At 47.6% G+C, this 19,944-nt stretch overlaps 1 protein-coding gene across 1 annotated transcript in view; it reads left to right on the top strand.

The window, feature by feature from the left end:
* Positions 1-17,944, top strand: part of LOC138096156 (polycystin-1-like protein 2) — a 101,389-nt gene extending 83,445 nt beyond the window's left edge. Inside the window, exons 34-43 of the mRNA XM_068992233.1 lie at positions 2,887-3,024; positions 4,340-4,525; positions 5,409-5,736; positions 7,998-8,131; positions 9,757-9,884; positions 12,355-12,515; positions 14,173-14,383; positions 15,909-16,010; positions 16,519-16,650; positions 17,783-17,944. Coding sequence (XP_068848334.1) covers positions 2,887-3,024; positions 4,340-4,525; positions 5,409-5,736; positions 7,998-8,131; positions 9,757-9,884; positions 12,355-12,515; positions 14,173-14,383; positions 15,909-16,010; positions 16,519-16,650; positions 17,783-17,944 — 1,682 coding nt within the window. The remainder of the gene's footprint in view (positions 1-2,886; positions 3,025-4,339; positions 4,526-5,408; positions 5,737-7,997; positions 8,132-9,756; positions 9,885-12,354; positions 12,516-14,172; positions 14,384-15,908; positions 16,011-16,518; positions 16,651-17,782) is intronic.
* Positions 17,945-19,944: the final 2,000 nt, after the last annotated feature.

Below are 19,944 nucleotides of genomic sequence, written 5' to 3'. Positions count from 1 at the left end.
GCAAACAACAGCCAGGGGCCCAAATCCAGCCCAGCACCTGCTTTTGTAAAGCATTTTAGTGGAACACAGCCATGCTGCCTCTGGTCAGAGGAGCCCATGACCAGACCTCTTCCCCGCAACCTGACCTCTCACTTTCCAGCCAAAACTCCTGAGGGTCCCTACAATAAGAGAATTACAAAAAACAAACAGGCAAACAGAACAGAATCAACACTCTAACAGTCTATGCAGAGATTCTGATTCTCAAGGAAAAACAGGAGCAAACAAAAGCCCATACCCCTATATCCCCAGGCAGTATGGTGACCTCCTCATGGGCCTGGATCCTTCCGTCCTCCAATAGGGTTTTGGCTTTGCAGATCCAAAAAGTCCATTAAAACCATCTTCCAAGTCAAAAATTAATTTTCTCCAAAGAGACATCAGCCTCCAAATCAATTAAATATCCATCAATCATTCCTTTGGCATTTATCCAGGGAGTACTTGCTGTGTTCCAGGCAATACACTGCCTTGGGAACATGATTTACATAAAACCCAATCACTGTAAGTGTATAATTCATTGATTTTAGTAAATTTATAGAGTTGTGCAACTATCACCACAATTCAGAACAGCTGTGTTACCCCCAAAAGTTCCCTCTTGCCTGTTTGAAATCAATCCTTGCTCTCCACTCAGCCCTAGCAACACAGCACTGACTGGCTGGAACAGGTTACTGCTCTTAGAATAAAAGGCATTTGTGGTGTTAGAGGTAAAGAACCCGCCTGCCAGGGCAGGAGATGTAAGAGATGCAGGTTCGATCCCTGGGTCGGGAAGGTCCCCTGGAGAAGAGCATGGCAACCCACTCCAGTGTTCTTGCCTGGAGAACCCCATGGACAGAGGAGCCTGGTGGGCCACAGTCTATGGGGTCACAAAGAGTTGGACATGACTGAAGTGACTTAGCACACTTGGAATAAACAGCCCATTTGGGAGACACACTAACAAATAAATGTACAAAATGACTTGTAAGAAAGAATGAGGAGGGTAGAATAAGAGGGTGCAGGCCTCTCTGCTGAAGGGGTACCTAAGCTGGCTCCCAGAGGATGGGACAGGGAAGGACTGAACACTGAGTATGTGCCAAGACCCTGAGGTGGAACCACAGCTTGTCGTTTTATAGCAGTTGCTGACAGGGTGGCTAGAGCACGGGGAGCTGTGTGCACGTGGAAGGAGTGGCTCAAGATGAGGGCAGAGAAGTGGGTGAGGACCGGGTCGTGCCACGTCCTGGGGCCAGGCTGGGGCTTTGGAGTGTCTTAAATAGGAGATTTGTGATTGTAGGAAGATTACTATGACTGCTCTTGGAGACCAGAGGTAGTGGCTCAAAGGTAGAAGTGGGGAGGCCAGTAGGAAGACTGGTGAAACGGTCCTAGACTGGGGATGGCATGCGTTAGCAGTGGGGATGGACAGAGGGGTGTGGATCTAAAAAGACAGTTGGGTCAATATAGCCATATCAGACTGCCTATAAACGGTGTTAATACCGAATGCAGACAAGGATGCAGAGAAGCTGGAGGACTGATACAGTCCCAGTGGGAATGTAGAATGGTACAGACATTCTGGAAAACAGTTTGGCAGTTCCTTTCAAAACTAAAAATGGGTTTACCATTTGACTCGGCAATTGCACTCTTGGGCATTTATCCCAGAGAAATGAAGACTTATTTTCATACAGGAATCTGTACACAAACGTTCACAGCAGTTTCATTTGCAATAGTCAAAAGATACTTAGCTACTCCAAGGAATCTACCCAAGAGAAATGAAAATATATGTCCATACAAAACATTCATAGACACACTATTCTTAATAGCCCAAACCAGGAGCAATCCAAATATCCATCAATAGGTGAATTAAACAGAACGTAGTATGTCCATTCAACAGAATACTGCTCAAACATAAAAAGAAACTAACTACTAATATACATAACATGGATGAGCATCAAATCATTACACTAAGTAAAAGATGCCAGATACAAAAAAAATATGGACATATGACTCTATTTATATGAAAAGTCTAGAAAGAAAAATCTATGGATACAGAAGCAAATTAATGAGGCTGAGGGTAGAGATAGAGTGGGAGTAGACACTAACTTCAGAGACATGAGGGAACCTCTAGAGGGTGACAGAAACACTCTAAAACTGGGTTGTGGTGATGGTGGCACAACTCTATAAATTTACTAAAATCACTGAATTGTAGGCTTCTATAGGGTGAGTTTGTGAAAATTATAGCCAGAAGGCAATGGCACCCAACTCCAGTACTCTTGCCTGGAAAATCCCATGGACAGAGGAGCCTGGTAGGCTGCAGTCCATGGGGTCGCGAAGAGTCAAACGAGACTGAGCGACTTCACCTTCACTTTTCACTTTCATGCATTGGAGAAGGAAATGGCAACCCACTCCGGTGTTCTTGCCTGGAGAATCCCGGGGACGGCAGAGCATGGTGGGCTGCCGTCTATGGGGTCGCACAGAGTCAGACACGACTGAAGTGACTTAGCAGCAGTAGCAGCAAAGTGATCTGAGAAAGAAGATACTTGGAATTAGACATACCAGGACTTTGAGATATTAGATACCCTCATCTTTCCAAGTTCGGGAAGCACTGGGATCCACCTTAGAGTTCAGGAACACAGGAAGACTGCATCCAGTGATCGATGAGACCACAGTAATGGGAGGCATCTGTTCCTGGAGAAGAAGGGACGGGACCCTGGGCACAGGGATAGCCCAGGCAGCGGAATGGAGGGCAGCACTGGGAAATGGCTCCTGAAGAGGGGGAATGATGGGTCCCGTGGTACCTGGTGAGGGGAGTCTCTCAGTTGCAAATGTACGACCTGGTTCCACTGCCCATTTGGGGGACTGCTCTTATGCCCTTCACTTTCACAGACCCCTCTGCCTTGTTCCGAGCACGAAGAAACAGCAGAAAGGATATCTACCAGCCACCTCTGGCCTCTGACATTGAGAAGATGAAAACCATGCACCTCAAGGAGCAGAAAGCGTTTGCCTTAATAAGAGAAATCTTGGGTAGGCAGCCAAGATTACCTATCAGTGACCTTCCCACTTGCTGGTTCTTAACACCGACCTGAACAGATGTGGTACAATCTCTTTTCTTTTTCTACTCTTTTTGTTCTGTTTATTCATTTGGTTTTCCAGGCACTGGTCAACCCCCGATTAGTGTTCTAGATGTCTCTTGAGATGTGCATTCACATGAGACATTTTGTCTCTTCATCTTCTGGGGGAGTCTCTCTGGGAGTCCTCTGACAAGCTCTTGTAAAGACTGGCTACTGTCATTCTGAGGTCCCTCTTCACTGGGCCCTGAGAATTCTCTTTATTATTCTACTGTGTTGCAGCTGTGGCCTGGATCTCATATTTTCATCCTTCTTGGTTCATTCCTTTGTTTCATGAAACACACTCTCCCATAGCTTCCATGACAAGGAGGCCATGCTTGCGTTTGTGCTTCCACAGGCCAAGCACGCATGGCTAAAGCACACAGCTTTAGTAGGAGCTTGCGTAGGAATTGCATATACAGAATGAAGAACAAGAGGGGTGTGGGCAGAACCCCAATAAGTCATCTTGATGTGGAGGGAGGGGTGCCAGAATGCATATTCCCAAGCCATGGACCCAGAGATTCCGGTTCAGTAAGGTTATGCAACCCCCACGTGATTCTAACTTCGGGCTTTCTAAACTAAATCTTTGTACGTAATGGCCCTTAGGTCACACTCATCTGTTTACAGGTGAGCTGCATGAGGGCAGGGAACACATCTGGCATCTTTATCACTCTATTCTGAGCGTTGCGACTTGGCAGAGCACCCCCTTTTTTTTGCCGTGCTGCACAGCATGTGGGGTATTAGCTCCCAACCAGGGATCGAACCCATGCCCCCTGCAGTGGAAGCCCTGGACCACCAGGGGAGTCCCTGGAGCCCCATTTAAAAAAAATCCTCTTTAAGAAACATTCAGACAGCACAAAGTCCATGCAGGCACTATTTAAAGTGCTTTATGAACATTAACTTGTTGACTCCATCACAACTCTGTGTGACAGAATTTTCATCTCCACTTCACAGACGAGGAGAAGGAGACTCAGAAGGGTTAAGTCACTTGCGAAGGGCACATGGGTAGGAAATGTCAGAGCTGGAATTTGAACCCAGACAGAGGCTCAAGGCCTGTGGACTTTGCTCCTTTCTGCTGTCCTTATAAGGACTGGCTCCTTTGTCACCAGAGGGGCGAGTGACAGGTCTACAAGACCTCAACTGTTCTGAGCCATGTGCCTTTCCACATCTTGCCCTGCGCTTGGTAGGAGTTGGGGCTTCTGCCTGATGAGGGGCTGTGCCTCCCTTCCCAGCGTACCTGGGCTTCCTGTGGATGCTGCTGCTGGTTGCCTATGGGCAGAGGGACCCCAGCGCCTATCACCTCAACAGACACCTCGAGCACAGCTTCACCCAAGGCTTTTCAACTGTGCTGAGCTTCCAACAGTTCTTCACATGGGCCAACACCACCCTCGTGAGCAACCTGTACAGTCATTATCCAGGTATTGTTCCCAGCCCAGGATGTGTATCAGCACCTTGTACACACTCCTTTCTTGGAACAGCAGTGGGTCACTGCCTCAGCCTTACAGAGAACTAATAACCACAGAACGATATGCTCTGAAGGAGAGACCCGCTGAGGGTCCCTAACTCTTCCAGAATGCAGCGTAAAGAAACTCCTTCTTAGATAACTGAGCCAGAGTTGGCCAGGCGGAAATGATGTGGCAGGCAGAAAGGACAACATAAGTGAAGGCAAGCCTGAAACACCAAGGCACTACACTTCCTGGAACTACAGAGTGTTGAGTGTGGCTGCCTTGTGGGGTAGGAGTAGAGGACCTGTGAGAAGCAAAGCGGGACAGAGGAACAGGGGCCACATCATGAAGGCTCTGGAAGTTCACAGTTTATGTTTAAGGAAGTGAAGAGCCATTGACAGCTTCTTTGTGAGGCAGTAACAATCAGTTCTGTGGTATAAACAGCACATGGAATCTGAAGTAGAGGGTAGGTAGGTTAGGAAGCCGGGGAGAAATGATGGGACTGATGTAAGCACAAGAGGCAGAGGTGATGGAGAAAAGGAGGTGGGAACATCGAAGATGCACGCTGATGGGCCCTGCTGACTCACAGGATGAGCACTGAGGGAAAGGACAAAAATGGTCTCCAAGATGATGCCTGGGTAGGGTGTGTCATTCCTCAAGAGAAGTTATGCAAAAAGTAGACCAGGTCCAAGGTGGGGAGATGGTGATGAATGGTTGAATGTGGTTGGCCATGAACTTCTCTTGGCTGATTCTACGTGGGTACACTGGAGGTCGTGTTAGCATCCAGGCCAAAAAGCTTGGAATATGTTAAGATGATGTTGATGGCTATATTTACCCACGTGTTTCTCATCCCCAGGCTTTGTCACTGATGGGAACGCCAAGCTGGTTGGTAGCGCCCAGATTCGCCAAGTGAGGGTCCAGGAGAGCTCCTGCCTTCTTGGCCCGCAGCTGCAGGCTTTTCTTGACAGGTGCCGTGCACCATATTCCCTGGATGTGGAAGACCTGTCAGACTATGGGGAAGGTTGGAATGCCTCTGTCCTCAACAACAGCAATGGCTTCTCCCAGGCTTGGCGGTACCAGAGCCAGAGCCAGCGCCGAGGGTATCCCCTCTGGGGCAAACTCACCATGTACCGGGGAGGAGGTTACGTGGTCCCCTTGGGGACTGATCGCCAAAGTGCATCAAGGTAAGGCTTACTTGATTCACGTGCAGCAGAGGAAAGACAGTTGCTTGATTCCAGGTCTGATTGGCGGGTGCCGCCTTCAAAACAGGGCTGAGCCAAGCTCATTTTACCATTGTGGGGAGGGCCTGGGGGATTCAGGTAGTATTTTCAGGCCACTGGGAACTATGCAGTCTCCAAGTTGGAAGAGAAATCCTGCCTCCAGGATTCTCAGCCTGGGCACCAAGCCTGGTGGCCTCAGTTAGAAACAGTAGAGAGATGGGGAAGCACCACACAAAGCACCCACCACCAGGCAAGGAGGAAGTGGTTAGGGCTCTTAAACCTTAACCACAAATTTGCAAGTTCTGAGGTTTTACCTACTCATAAGCTAACATGCTAGTTTGTTTCATGGATGCTGGCAGAAGACACAAGACTCCTAGGTCAGAGAAAAAGGATTTCACTCCTCATAGCAAAAAACAGTAGCAGAGCTTCATGGTGATGGGACAGTCCCCAGGAAGGGCCATGATAGATGCTTGCCCATGCAGGGAGTGACAGTACCAAGGAGGAACACTGCCCGTGGAGCACTTTATCCACTGTTTCTACAGTGGCGGAAGCAAGCCTGCTCTTTGTCTGAAGGAGGACGTCATCCCATTGCTTGAAGCTGCCCACTGCAAACTCAGCACTGAGATGAGGCCTGGGTAAAGCCCAGCCAGAACCTTGCGTTTCTGGAACACTCGGCATGAATGTGTGGGGACACACAGGGCTCACGCACACTGCCTCTCCCAGCACGCTCTAGTGCTGGAGGTTTGAAACCTGGCACTGCTCCTGTTAGCGGTGTAGATCCAGGTGAGTGAGTAAACCCGTGTGAACCCCTGGCTCCTCCGCTGCATTATTACAACATCAAGGAACAGAGGTAACAAACTCCAAAAGAAAACACCTGGCGGGGTCCCCTGGGATTAAGGACAGGCCAGAAATAGTCTATTTCCACATAAGAGGTGTTTTCCTGCCACTCAGAACTGACACATTCAGCAGGGTGCATACCCACCAGAAAAGTGAAAGTCGCTCAGTTACATCTGACTCTTTGCGACCCCATGGAATTCTCCAGGCCAGAATACTGGAGTGGGTAGCTCTTCCTTTTTCCAGGGGATCTTCCTGACCCAGGAATCAAATTGGGGTCTCCCACATCGCAGGGAGATTCTTTACCAGCTGAGCTACCAGGGAAGCCCCAAACTCACCAGGGATGGGGCATATTTTAAAACAGGCCCGTCATTACTGCTCTAATAACAGCTATTATTATTAATACTGCAAGCACACACACACATATTTCTATTTTCTCTTCATAATGATCCCGAGGCACTGGTATTAACACCACTGCAAATGAGGAAGCTGAGACCTCGAGATGTTATCAGCTTGCCCACGAGGCAGGCAAGTTTTGAACCCAGGTCCCTCTGGCACATGCTGTTCCTACAACACCTGTGAGCAGATCTCTGGGAACTGGTTTTGTGAACTTCCAGCCCGAGAGGGACTGTGGCAGCTATAGCTGCTGCCTGCCAAGCCCCTAATGTTCTATGTGGCTCCTCTAACACCATGTCCTCAAGCTTTAAAATGCATCAGATACGAAGTACTACGTATAAGATTGGGACTTCCCTGGTGGTCCAGTGGTTAAGACTCCATGCTTCCACTGCAGGGGGCATGGATTTGATCTCTCTGGTCAGGGAACTGAGATCTCGCATGCTACTCCACATGCCAAAAAAATAATAAAAATGAAAATGAAATAGTCAAGCAACAAGGATATATTGTCCAGCACAGAGAATTATAGGCCTTACTTTGTAATAACTTTTAATGGAAGTTATTAAAATCTATAAAAATACTGAATCACTATGCTGTACACCTGAACTAACATTGTACATCAAGTATACTTAAAAAAGATAGACAGAGATGGATAATGGTTAAAACAAACCAAAAACCACATCATAATCCCTTGGATGGCTCACCAAAGCACAGATTCTCAGGTCCCCACCCCCAGAGATTCTGACTGGGGAGATCCGGGGTGGAGCTTGAGAATTTGCATTTCTAACAAGTTTCCAGATGATCTGATGCTAGCAGTCTGGGGACCACATTTTTAGAACCTTTGCACTCCCAGGAGCAGCCTGAAGGCCCTGGGGCCTGGGGCGCAGAGGAGAAACAGAGGGAGGAATCTTGACAGGAAGCGTTGGGCTCCTCCCTGGGCTGAGAGGGCAAGGAACCCCTATGTATTGAGACACCCCTAAATGCTCCTCTTCCCACAGAACCCTCCAGTATCTCTTTGACAACACCTGGCTGGACAGCTTGACCAGAGCCGTGTTTGTGGAGTTCACGGTCTACAACGCTAACGTCAACCTGTTCTGCATTGTCACTCTGACCCTGGAGACCAGCGCCCTTGGTGGGTAGGCTTGCCTGTGAACCTATCTGCATGTTCCAGATGATAGATACCCCTCCCTCTGGGCTAGGGCTCCTCACCCCCAGGCCAGAGCTCCAGGGCAAAAGGTTGTTTGGGCAATACTGCCAAAGGGTCTTAGTTCTGCCTTTGCCCCTAAAGGCTAAGTTTCAGAGCGGCTCCACCCTTCTTCCTGGCTGCCTGCATTTCTCTCTGGCCTGTCTCTCACATCTGGGAGACAGTCGGGGTCTGAAGGCAGCTCACGTTCTTGAGCTTTCCACTCTCCTGTGTGTAGGGATGGGGGCCTAGCAGTGAAGGGCTGGGGAGGGGGTGACCTGGTAACAGATAACTTCACCTAAATCACACTTTATTTACGGTATCTCAATGTACAATGCAAAAGTTACATGCAACCTACACGTAAAAGTCCATTTTACATAAAATTCTAATACATACATACCAATATATTAAAACATAACTGAGACAAGGGCTTCAAAAATAATTTCCTTAACTACATGTAATACTATTTTGTGTTCTATTCTTTCTCTCCATTCCCTGCTTTCCACCCTTTTTTAATGCTAATCATAATCCACTAAAAACACTGATTTAAGGCCTCTTCAGCTAATAATCAACTTTCCTAAAATAAACCACCTCTTTTTTTAAAATAAAACTTTTAAAATATGACCTTTTTTTTTTCTTCTGGCCACTCTTTGTGGCATGTGGGATCTTACTCTCCTGACCTGGCATTGAACCTGGGTCCCCTGAAGTGGAAGCACAGGGTCTTAACCACTGGACTGTCAGGGAATTCTGTAAATTACATATTTTAAAAAGTAATATTTGTAGGTCTTTTAAAATTTCAGGACTGTGTAAAGTGCAAAGTAAAAGGCTTTCAACTTTCATTATCATTCGCTACTGTCAAAAGTTTCTTTCAAATCCTTTTGGGGGGGTTTATTCGCACGTCTTGTAATTTCCTATTTCTTTTTGCCATCTCTCTGGCTGTTCAAGAACCTTTTAAACAATTTGGTCCCAACACAACCTGATTAATTTATTTCTACAAATGAGAAGCATGGTGTAGGTTTCTGGTCTAGCTGATTCAGCAGCCCACTGATGTCAGCAAGGTCTCAGGTGACTTGTATCTCTTCAGTCTGCCATTTTTCTGACTGGCTTTATCTTTACAGGCAGTAGCCTTATTAGTCAAATTGGTTTAGGAAAAGACATAAATAGATGAAAAAGAATTCTAAAAAAGGTTGAATTTTAGGCATATTGGTTAACAGCTGAATTGATCTCCAGCGTTCTCTTTAGATGAAACGGCCTTAAACAGGCCAACTTGGAGTAAATTGATGTTAGGCAAGCAGGTATGCTGTGGCTGGAGGTGATGAGGGTACAATGGCCGATGCTGAAGGAAAAGGCCGGAGGCTGTCTTCTACTGCAGCCCCCCTTGTCCCGTCAGTTACGGCAGCCGTTTCTGGCCTTCCCCTTTCAGTCCCTTGGTCTGTGGGTTAGAAGGACGTCTATCTTCTTTTCTGCCCGTGGCCACCCCTCAGAAGGGCTTGAGTTCACTTCCTCTCACTGATGACTTCCTGTATCGAGTGGGCATGTGGCCGCAGGTGAGGAAAACACGCTCTGCTTTGCAGGAACCTTCTTTGCACATGCGCACCTGCAGAGCCTGCACCTGTACCCCTTCACTGACGGCTGGCACCCCTTCGTGGTAGCCGCGGAGATCATCTACTTCCTGTTCCTCCTCTACTACATGGTTGTGCAGGTGAGGGGCGGGCTTGTGGCTCCATGAGTGAGGACGGAGTGGGCATGCGCCTGCTTGTTCTCTCTCCCTACTCCCCTCTTCCTCTCAGGGGGCCTAAAGAAGGGAGAGGAAGATGTTCTGCTTAGCTGAGTGCCATGGCAATCTTCCACATTCCCTGCTGGCCCCGAGGGCTGACCCAGCTCAGGCACCTCTCAGGATCTGAGACTTTTAGGATGGTCCTTCCTGGGTGGTCTCTAGGAATTAGGGAAAATCCCCTTTCCCACATTTACCACCATGTTGCACACTGATCCATAAACCTGGATTCCACATGGTCTTTAAGCACTGCCAATTCAAAACCACCAGCCAACAGTTACCTAATAGCAGTTTAAGTCCCTGCATTTCTCTAACAACATCAAAGGAGGCCCATCCACCACCCACCTTTCCTCTCCATAGCCCTCACACTCTGCCTGCAGCTGCTACAGAAAGCCTCTAAAACTCTTAAATCCTTCTCATCACGCTGCTTAAACAGTTAAAAATCCCTCCATCTCTTTATAAAAGAGGTGAATTTAGCGTCTTACCAGCCAAACACACGTCCTTCTTCCAGAGGAGTGGGAAAGAGGAGGGAAGTGGAACAGACAACACAAGATTCTCTTGCATGTAAGGGAAAGGGCTGAGAGGGAGGGCAAGACCACAAACTGTTCTCATTTAACAATAACTCCTATTCCCCCTAAGAAAACAACTTAAAAAAAAATTGATTAGGCATTGAACCCCCTAGTGGATCAGTGGTAGAGAATCTGCCTGTCCATGTAGGAGCCATGTGTTCAATCCCCGGGTTGGGAAGATCCCCCAGAGAAGGAAACAGCAACCCACTCCAGTATTCCTGCCTGGGAGAATCCTCACGGACAGAGGAGCCTGGCGGGCTACAGTCCACGGGGTCTCAAAGAGTTGGATATGACTTAGCAACTAAACAACAAAGCATTAAACTGAATGTGAAGCTTATCCCAGACAATCTGATAAAGAGGTTGTAAAGACAAATAAATCTCACCCTTGCATATCTTCAGGCAGATACACACCTACTCTTAAGATTAATGTTGATTAATCCTTAAGAGGACTTGGAATACCACTTATACCACTATAGGATTGTTTATACCACTAGAAGGCAATGGCACCCCACTCCAGTACTCTTGCCTGGAAAATCCCATGGACGGAGGAGCCTGGTGGGCTGCAGTCCATGGGGTTGCTAAGAGTCCGACATGACTGAGCGACTTGACTTTTCACTTTCATGCATTGGAGAAGGAAATGGCAACCCGCTCCAGTGTTCTTGCCTGGAGAATCCCAGGGACAGGGGAGCCTGGTGGGCTGCCGTCTATGGGGTTGCACAGAGTCAGACACGACTGAAGTGACTTAGCAGCAGCAGCAGCAGCAGGATTGTTTATACCACTAGTTCAACCTAAGTTCACCTGTTAATTGTGGTAGCCACCTGAGTTTGCTAACTGCCTTTACCAAATGGAAAAAACAGACTTCTATGTTTACAACAGGAGGTAATTTTCCAACTTGTAACCAAGTGGCTTGGTGCCTACCTTCCCAGAGAAACTGGGAGATAAGGGCTCTATCTTCCTTGATGACTACATTTCAAAGAGATGACTCCTTGGCCCTTGAGAAAAAAATTTCTGACTTTTAACGTTGGGCAAGAGGATTGTTTTTTGTTTCCCTGATGGCTCAGACAGTAAAGTGTCTGCCTAAAATGCAGGAGATTTGGGTTTGATCCCTGGGTTGGAAAGATCCCCTGGAGAAGGAAATGGCAATCCACTGCAGCACTCTCGCCTGGAAAATCCCATGGATTGGAGGAGCCTGGCAGGCTACAGTCCATGTGGTTGCAAAGAGTCAGACAAGACTGAATGACTTCACTTCCCTTAAGAGGATTGTTTAGCTTTAAAAAGATGTACATACATCTCAAAGTAAGGGTCAAGTCAGTTCTTATGTATTGGCTTTTATGTGTGTGTTAGTCACTCATGTAGCCCGCCAGGCTCCTCTGTCCATGGGATCTTCCAGGCAAGAATACTGGAGTGGGTTGCCATTTCCTTCTCCAGGGGATCTTTCCAACCCAGGGATCAAACCTGAATCTCCTGCACTGCAGGCAGATTCTTTACTGTCTGAGCCACCAGGAAAGTTCTTACATCTCAAAGAGGCAGAGAAAGAATTCACAATTATAAGTTTTCTAAAGTAAATGGTTTTTTGAGGGGAGAGTTTTCTTTCTCCCTTCTCCCCCTGCCTTTTTTTTGCATCTGAGAGAATTAAGTGCTTTTTTATTAGATCCTGTACTTTCTCTTAAACACCCACAAATCCTGCAGCCCCGACTGATGATGGGGACAGGTGAGGTCCATGCACAGGATTGGGGAGAGGCCCCTGTGCTCTACGCATATGAAGCCAGGGCTCTGAGAAACCCCTAGGGATCCACAGCCTTTGTTAGAATCTCTGGCTCCTTTCCCAGGGCGAGCTCCTGAGGAAGCAAAAGTGGTGCTATTTCCACAGCAAGTGGAACATTCTGGAGCTGGCCATCATCCTGGCCAGCTGGAGTGCCCTGGCGGTGTTTGTGAAGAGGGCTGTCCTGGTGGAGCGTGACCTCCAGCGCTACCGAAAACATGGGGAAGAGTAAGTGGCTCTGCCTCAGGTCCCAGCTCCTACCACTAACACTGACACTGCTGCCTCCAGCTCTGAGTGGCCCAGAGGGAGGCTTCTGAAATCCTGCTGGCCCTCAGAGGATCCGGGGTTACTCTTGAAAAAATAACTCTAGCTGTAGCACTTAGACTTGGGGTCTGAAGCATACACAACTGGAGAGGACTCAAAGACAAAAACAGAATCTTTTGCAAATCTTACCAAAGCATAGGACTATGTGACACTCTGTAAGGTCCCTCCCGGCTTTGGGGGCAGGGTCTTTGCAAGTATTAGTGCCCAGTCAACCCACGTCTGCTACCATTTACCAAGAGTCCACTCTGTGCTGTGCAGGAGGTACTAACATTGGATCCTCAGGAGAAGCCATGGAGGTAAATGTTGTCATCACTACAGTTCACAAATAAGGAAATTAGAGAGGTAATGGGACTTCCCCAATGCCACAAAACGAAAAAGTGGCAGAGAAAGAATTCAAACCTAGTTTATGTCTCCAGGATCTTGGTACTCACTCTGAAACATCCACTGATTGTATAGATATGGCTAACATTTATTGAGTCATTGTTGGATACCTTACACATTCATAAAAACACCACTTTAAAAGCATTATCTCATCTACTTTAATCTTACTAGAACTTCTAAGAGATGATGTTATCCCTTTTTTGCAGATGAAGTAATTGAAGCTCAGAAAGGTTGTCTCTGCAAGGTCACACAGCAAGGAAATGCAGAGTTTAGAATCTGAACTCTGCACTCTATCCTAGACTGTGTCCTTCATTAACAAACTTCATTCACAAACCCCTCAAAGGGGAGAAAATGGAAGGCAGGAGGTTAAACAGAAGGATGGTTTTTCTCAGGCATTATATATATTAAATGCTTTTATAAACTTCAGATCATATAATTTTTTTCTATAACCTGTTCGCCATCCATGTCAATAGACACAGGTATAAGTCATACTCGATAATGTACCAACATTAAGACTGAACTGACATTCAAAGGCAGGCACAAAAGGGTCATGAAAGGCAGGGCAGGACGGCAGGAAGAGCCTGGACTGTGGAATGAGACACAGCTGGATTCCAACTCTCATTCTTCCACCACTAGTTTTATCACTATATCACTAGCTATGTGACCTTGTACCAACTATCTGTCCTTATTTGTAAAATGGAGATGTGATATCTCACTCGGTGGTCTTGAAGGTCAAATGGAACAATGCAATTGAGGTTCCTCAGCACAGCAACTCGATAGTACTTCCATCATTCCTTTAAATGTAAGGATGGTGTGGATACACACTCAGACAGGTGTGCAGGAGGACATGGCATCCAGAGACCCCCAAAGCAGGAGGGGAGGCTCATGGAACCCCCTTACTTCTGTCTTCTCAACTCTGGGAGGATTCCTCCTTTATCACTCTTCCTCAGCTCTGTGGCCATTAACCGAGATTGTCAGGTAATAGTCCTGTGACCACCACCAGCACTGTCCCTTTTGGAAACAGGACGCTCACCCTCACCGTGACCACCATCTCTTCAGTGCCTGGCTGGGGAGTTAGGACAGCTCTGTCCCCAGACCATGATCAGGCTAATCTTGACAGATGAGCGCTGGCTGAGGCTCTCACCGTCTCTGAGACCAGTCTCTCCATTTGGTCCCACAGAGGGATCAGCTTCAGCGAGACTGCAGCAGCCGATGCTGCCCTTGGCTACATCCTCGCCTTCCTGGTACTCCTATCCACAGTGAAGCTTTGGCATCTGTTCAGGCTGAACCCCAAAATGAACATGATCACGTCAGCTCTGCATCGTGCCTGGGGGGACATTTCAGGCTTTATCGTTGTCATCCTTATCATGCTTCTGGCTTACTCCATTGCAGTGAGTGGCTCCTTTGGGAAAACTTTCTGGGCTGGTCTCCTCAGAAGTAAAGGCTGCTCAGTGGTGGAGAGTTGAGGGGCTAGGAAAACCCTGGGAATCTGAGGGAGACGGTGGATCTTGAGTCTGGAGCCTTTCAGCTGGGAGCTCACGAACTGGTCACCCCAAATGGCAGAGACTGGACACCTTGGTTGGATAAGAGTGAGGAAGTGTAGTCTCTAAGACTGAAGGGACCAACTATCTGCCACGAAGGACTCCTTTCTTTACCTGCTCTGCCTTAAGGGCCAGTTGTCCTGACATCCCAGTTACTCTGACATGCACAGAGCCCTCCCTCAGGCCAGGGGATGCAGAGGTGAAGTAGGCAGTCCCTGACCCTGAGGTGGGGCAGAGACTGGGGAGAGAAGATAGACAAGACTGCAGGCCATGTTGGTGCCTGATGCCCTACACATGCGGCACGAACTTAGAAGGGCCGAAACCACTTCATTTAGCTCCTTAACATTGAGAGCTTTTTGACAATCATGCTCTTATGTGACTGAAAACAATTTTTTTGAACTATCAATTATTTTTTTTAACTATTGAGTAAAATGAGAAACAAAGACCCTCTGCCACATGCTGATTTCCATCTAAATAAGCTTCATCCCCATCCTCTCCAAGTCTATGATCCCCACTGTAACCCAGGCTCCCACCTCTCTGCGACCCTTCACCCAGTCCCAACCCATACCAGCCCCCTTCCCAGTTCTCACCCTGCCCCATCCAGTCTCTCACCGCTGTCATCCCCCTGGTGTCCATACCATACAGCAGTTCATCTTATCCTAGACTTCACTCCACCTCTAACCTTTTCCCTGCCCTTTTCACCCCAGTCCTGGCTCTCACTCCACTGACCCCACCTCATCTTCCTCTCTCACCCTCAGAAATAGGATGAAGTGTGCTGAATAAGTGATGGAGGGTATTGGCTAAGAAGCTGGAATCTGGCTTTGTTAAAAGTACCCCATCCCATCCTTTAATTCATGTGGATTTTTTCAGTCCTCCATCTGCAGTGTGTGGGCTGCAAGGACACTGCAGTGTCTTGTGGGACCAGGAGTCACCAACTCAGGGCCGAGGAACTGCTGGGCTTCCGTCTGATGCAAGAGCTATGGGGAAATCTTTGAAGAGGGGGTAACTATGGTGAGAGGAGACCATGGTGGGGAGGCTGGTCCTGCCCAGGCAGAAGCCTGTTGCACATCCAACCCAAATCCCCCAGAGCAAAGAGGCTGGGGCTGCAGAGAGCACAGCACCATTACTGAGCCTTAGAGTGACCATCCGGGAGACCACAGCAGTGGCCTCCGAGTGTTGGTGTGTGAGCCCAGGTGCATGTGCATCCCCTACAGAACTAAGTGTGTACACACACCCATTTGAAGGCCCTGTGACATGGACAGTATTGCCAGGCCAAGGATGTGGCTGATCCAGACTGCTGACTCTGCTGTCAAACAACACACTTTGGGGGTGGCATGGTTTCTTTCCTTTTTCATAAGGACTCTTTCCTTAACAGTCAAACTTAATCTTTGGTTGGAAACTCCGTTCCTACAAAACCCTCTTTGATGCGGCAGAAACAATGATCAGCCTTCAGCTGGGAATCTTCAACTATGAGGAGGTAATGGAGGAGAGAGGCAGTGAGGGGGGTATGGATACTACCATCAACACCAAACCTTTATGAAAATTAGAGAAAGCACCCCCTCAAATGCCTCCCCAGTGGATGTCACCCCTTGGGTCCATGGCCTGGCAAGCGCAGGGCAACTCCACACAAATAAAAAGGTTCCCATAGCTCACCCTGGGGACCCCTGTCTACAGAACATCAGACACTGGCTAATCAGGGGAAGGCTGTGCTGGTGGGTGTCTGGAAGGGAATGCTCCTGAGGCTAGACAGAATGACACCCGTATTGGAAATGGCAGCAGTGGGGAAGAGAGGGGCTGCCCTTTCCATCCCCGGGCAGCTTTTGAGAGCACTGCCCACACTCTCAGCCCCCAGGCAGAAGGGAAACTTCCTGGCTCCAGGATCTGCCTAGCTCTAAGGACCAGCTTCCCTCTGAAGGTGCCTACTGAGTGAAGTGACCACTAGCACACAGGACCCTGAGGGATGATTCTGGTTCTCTTCCTGACAGGTCCTGGACTACAGCCCAGTGCTCGGCTCCTTCCTAATTGGGTCCTGCATTGTTTTCGTGACATTTGTGGTGCTGAATCTGTTTATCTCTGTCATCCTGGTGGCGTTCAATGAAGAGCAAAAATATTATCAGGTGGGTCCCTTTGGCTTGGTCTTCAAAAGTCACTGACCTTGAACTAAGAAGAGGCTGGCTGAGCAGCATCAGACATTAGGGGAACCAAAGGATCACTGTAGCTCAAGGCCCTCATTTCACAGGAAGGGAAATGGAGGCCCAGAAGGAGGAAATTAATTCCCCAAGATCATAGCAAATGAAAGGCAGACTAGAATCACATCTCCAATTCCCAGCTTGGGACTTTGTTCATTACATCGGTGATTCCCAGCTATGCCTGTACACTAGAATCATCTGGGGGCTTCTGGAAATGCCTGCTACTGCACCTGAGGCAAATAAAAACAGAATCCCTGGGGGAAGGATCCAGCCACTGGTATTCCTAAAATTTCTTGTGTGGTCTGCATGTACAGTGAAGACTGAGAATCCCTTGGATTTAGGTGATGACAAACAAAAGTTAATATTTCATGAAGTGGACTGTCTCCATTCAGAGATCTGCAAAATGGGGTGTAAGGCAGGAAACTTTTATAGGATAAAGAATAAAGGATAAGGAAGTAGAAAATAGAAAATATCTGATTGGCCAGGGCCACAGAGTCAGCCTGGTTTGGGGTGAGAAGGAAGAGGAATTAGGTATAGAGCCTGGAGTGGTCTGGCATCTGGGGACTGGCTGACTGGCTATACTGCATTGCTGGGGGAGCCTTTACAGAGACACAAAAGATATCCAAGTTTCAATCTGCTGACATGGCACTCTGGGCAGGAGTGGCTCTATCTTGGGGCTAGAAATTTATTTCAAGATGTCATATGGTCACTTTGGCTTAAATTTGAGAAACCACCAAACTCTTCTCCATTTCACATTCCCAGCAGCAACACATGAGGGTCTTTGTACACAAATTCCTAATAGCCTTTGTTGGGGGTGGTAGAGGGCATCTTGTCATTTTCAATGGAGGGGAAGAAGGAAATCCCTGGGGAAAAAGGCAGGAGTGAATACCCTTAAGATTCCCAGAAGAAGGTCAATTCCAAAACAAAAGCAACTCTAAACAGTGATATCACTTTGGCAGGGACCAAAGTGGATGATAAAACCATGGTTTCCCCATAAGAAAGAAAAGCCCCTGGAGAGAACAGCTCTACATCAGTCACATGGTTCTTTCTCCCTCTGCAGCTGTCGGAGGACGGAGAGATCGTCGATTTGCTACTGATGAAGACACTCAGTTTTCTGGGCATTAAATGCAAAAGGCAGGAGCCTGGAAGCAACAGTGAGCAGCCTGAGTTGTTGTCTGAGGTCTGGCACCCTCAACCTGTTTCAACTATGCCCCCAATTTAAGCTGTTGGTCCAGGCATGATCTGTAGAATAGGGGAAGGCCAGCACATTAGGCCTACACTTACCAGTGATTCTGTAATCTCTCCAGGTTAGCACTTTTCTGTGTCCATATTAGAGTCACCAAGCCTGGAAAGCAAAAAAGATAAGAGAAATACATACATATAGTTGCCACCACTATGATACTGTTCAAATGTATTTCCTCCTAGAAATAAAACAAATATTGTCTGGAGTTCATGGGGAAAAGATCCCCTCTATAGACTAATTATTTCATCTTCTTGGTCAGTCAGGAGTTGCCTTTGAATGATTCTAGTTCAGGGTTTCCCAAACTGCGGTCCAACAGATGCTAATGGATGTTGTATTAGTTTGCGAGGGTTGCCAGAACAAAGTGCCATAAACAATGAAAGCATATTGCTCCACGGTTCTGGAGGCTAGAAGTCCACAGCCGAGGTGCTGACGGGGCCATGCTCCTGTGGCAGGCTCTATGAAGTAGCTCCCTCTTTTAGCTTCCAGCGTGTGCCAGCAATCCTTGGCATTCCTTGGCTTGTAGGTGCATCACTGCAGCCTCTGCCTCAGTTGTCACATGGCCTTCTCCCCAGTACGGGGGCTGGAACTTCAGCTTATCTCTTTAGGGGACACAATTCAACTCATAACAGGTGTCGTCCCCCCTTAAATGTTTCTAGATCAAATGTGGGAAACACTGGACATACAAATTCTTTAGCATGGGAATTGTTAGAGCTTTTAATATGCTAAATGTGTACTGTGAATCTCTTGGGATAGTGTGAGCAATAACATGTGTAATGATTCCCAAACCCCTATAACCAGGGCTTCTGGTATGACAGCACTTCAATCAGGGCTAGTGTTCTTTAGGCAATATTTTGAGAACTGCTGATCTATACTAGTGGTTCTCAATCTTGCCTACATGCTAGAGACCCCAGACTTCACCCCAATTTATCTATCAGCATCTCTGAGTCACAGGCATCAATATTTTTTATGCCCCTTAGGTGATTCCAATGTGCAGTCAGACATGATAAACATGCTTTAAATTCTGAGAACCATAGATCTAGATAATAAAAGTCTTCCAGGTCACTGTGAGGATAAGTGTACATTTCCCCTCTGTTGCACAGTGGAAGCACCTGATGAATCCTTTCCAATTTACCCTGTCTTGTCTCTCCTCACACACCCACTGGAGCAGATACTCTAGTTACCTGCTCCAGATCCATTCCATGCTTTCCTCCTTGTTGTCAGAATCCTGATTTATTCAAGTAGCCACTACCCTTACCCCACGTGACACACAGCAAGGTGAGGCTGCAGCCACCTCAAAGTAAATCTCAATCTGCCTTGATAATAGCCCTTGACAATGAGCCATTTAGGCTGGCCACATGATCCAGTCCCACTCCAGTACTCTTGCCTGGAAAATCCCATGGACGGAGGAGCCAGGTAGGCTGCAGTCCATGGGGTTGCTAAGAGTTGGGCACGACTGAGCGACTTCACTTTCACGCATTGGAGAAGGAAATGGCAACCCACTCCAGTATTCTTGCCTGGAGAATACCAGGGACAGAGGAGCCTAGTGGGCTGCCGTCTATGGGGTTGCACAGAGTCAGACACGACTGAAGCGACTTAGCAGCAGCATGATCCAGTCTGGCCAATGAAAATTTTGAAAAAAGGTCTCTGGGACACTTCTGGGGAAGGTCAGTTTGGTAATAAAAAGAGATGAGCTCAAGGGCTGCTGAACACTGTCTGGTATAAGACTGCTGGAACTCTGACAGCTACCTTGAGACCATGGGGTACAATCTGAAGATGGCAGAGCAGAAAGATGAAAGGAACATGCATACTTGATGAGGTCTTTAAATAGCTAGTGTAACAATGAAGCTGAATTACTGCCAGCCTTCTATCTGGATGAGAGCTTAAATTTTCTTTTATGATGGTTGAACCAGGATCCCACTCTACTACTAACAATGAAAAGCCAGGATCCTTTACAAACAAAGAGACACATAACATGACAA

The sequence above is a fragment of the Capricornis sumatraensis genome, chromosome 20 (assembly GCF_032405125.1).
Source record: "Capricornis sumatraensis isolate serow.1 chromosome 20, serow.2, whole genome shotgun sequence".
Taxonomy (NCBI): Eukaryota; Metazoa; Chordata; class Mammalia; order Artiodactyla; family Bovidae; genus Capricornis; species Capricornis sumatraensis.
Note: the sequence above shows the minus strand (reverse complement) of the source record. Positions and strands in the feature narration are given on the sequence as shown.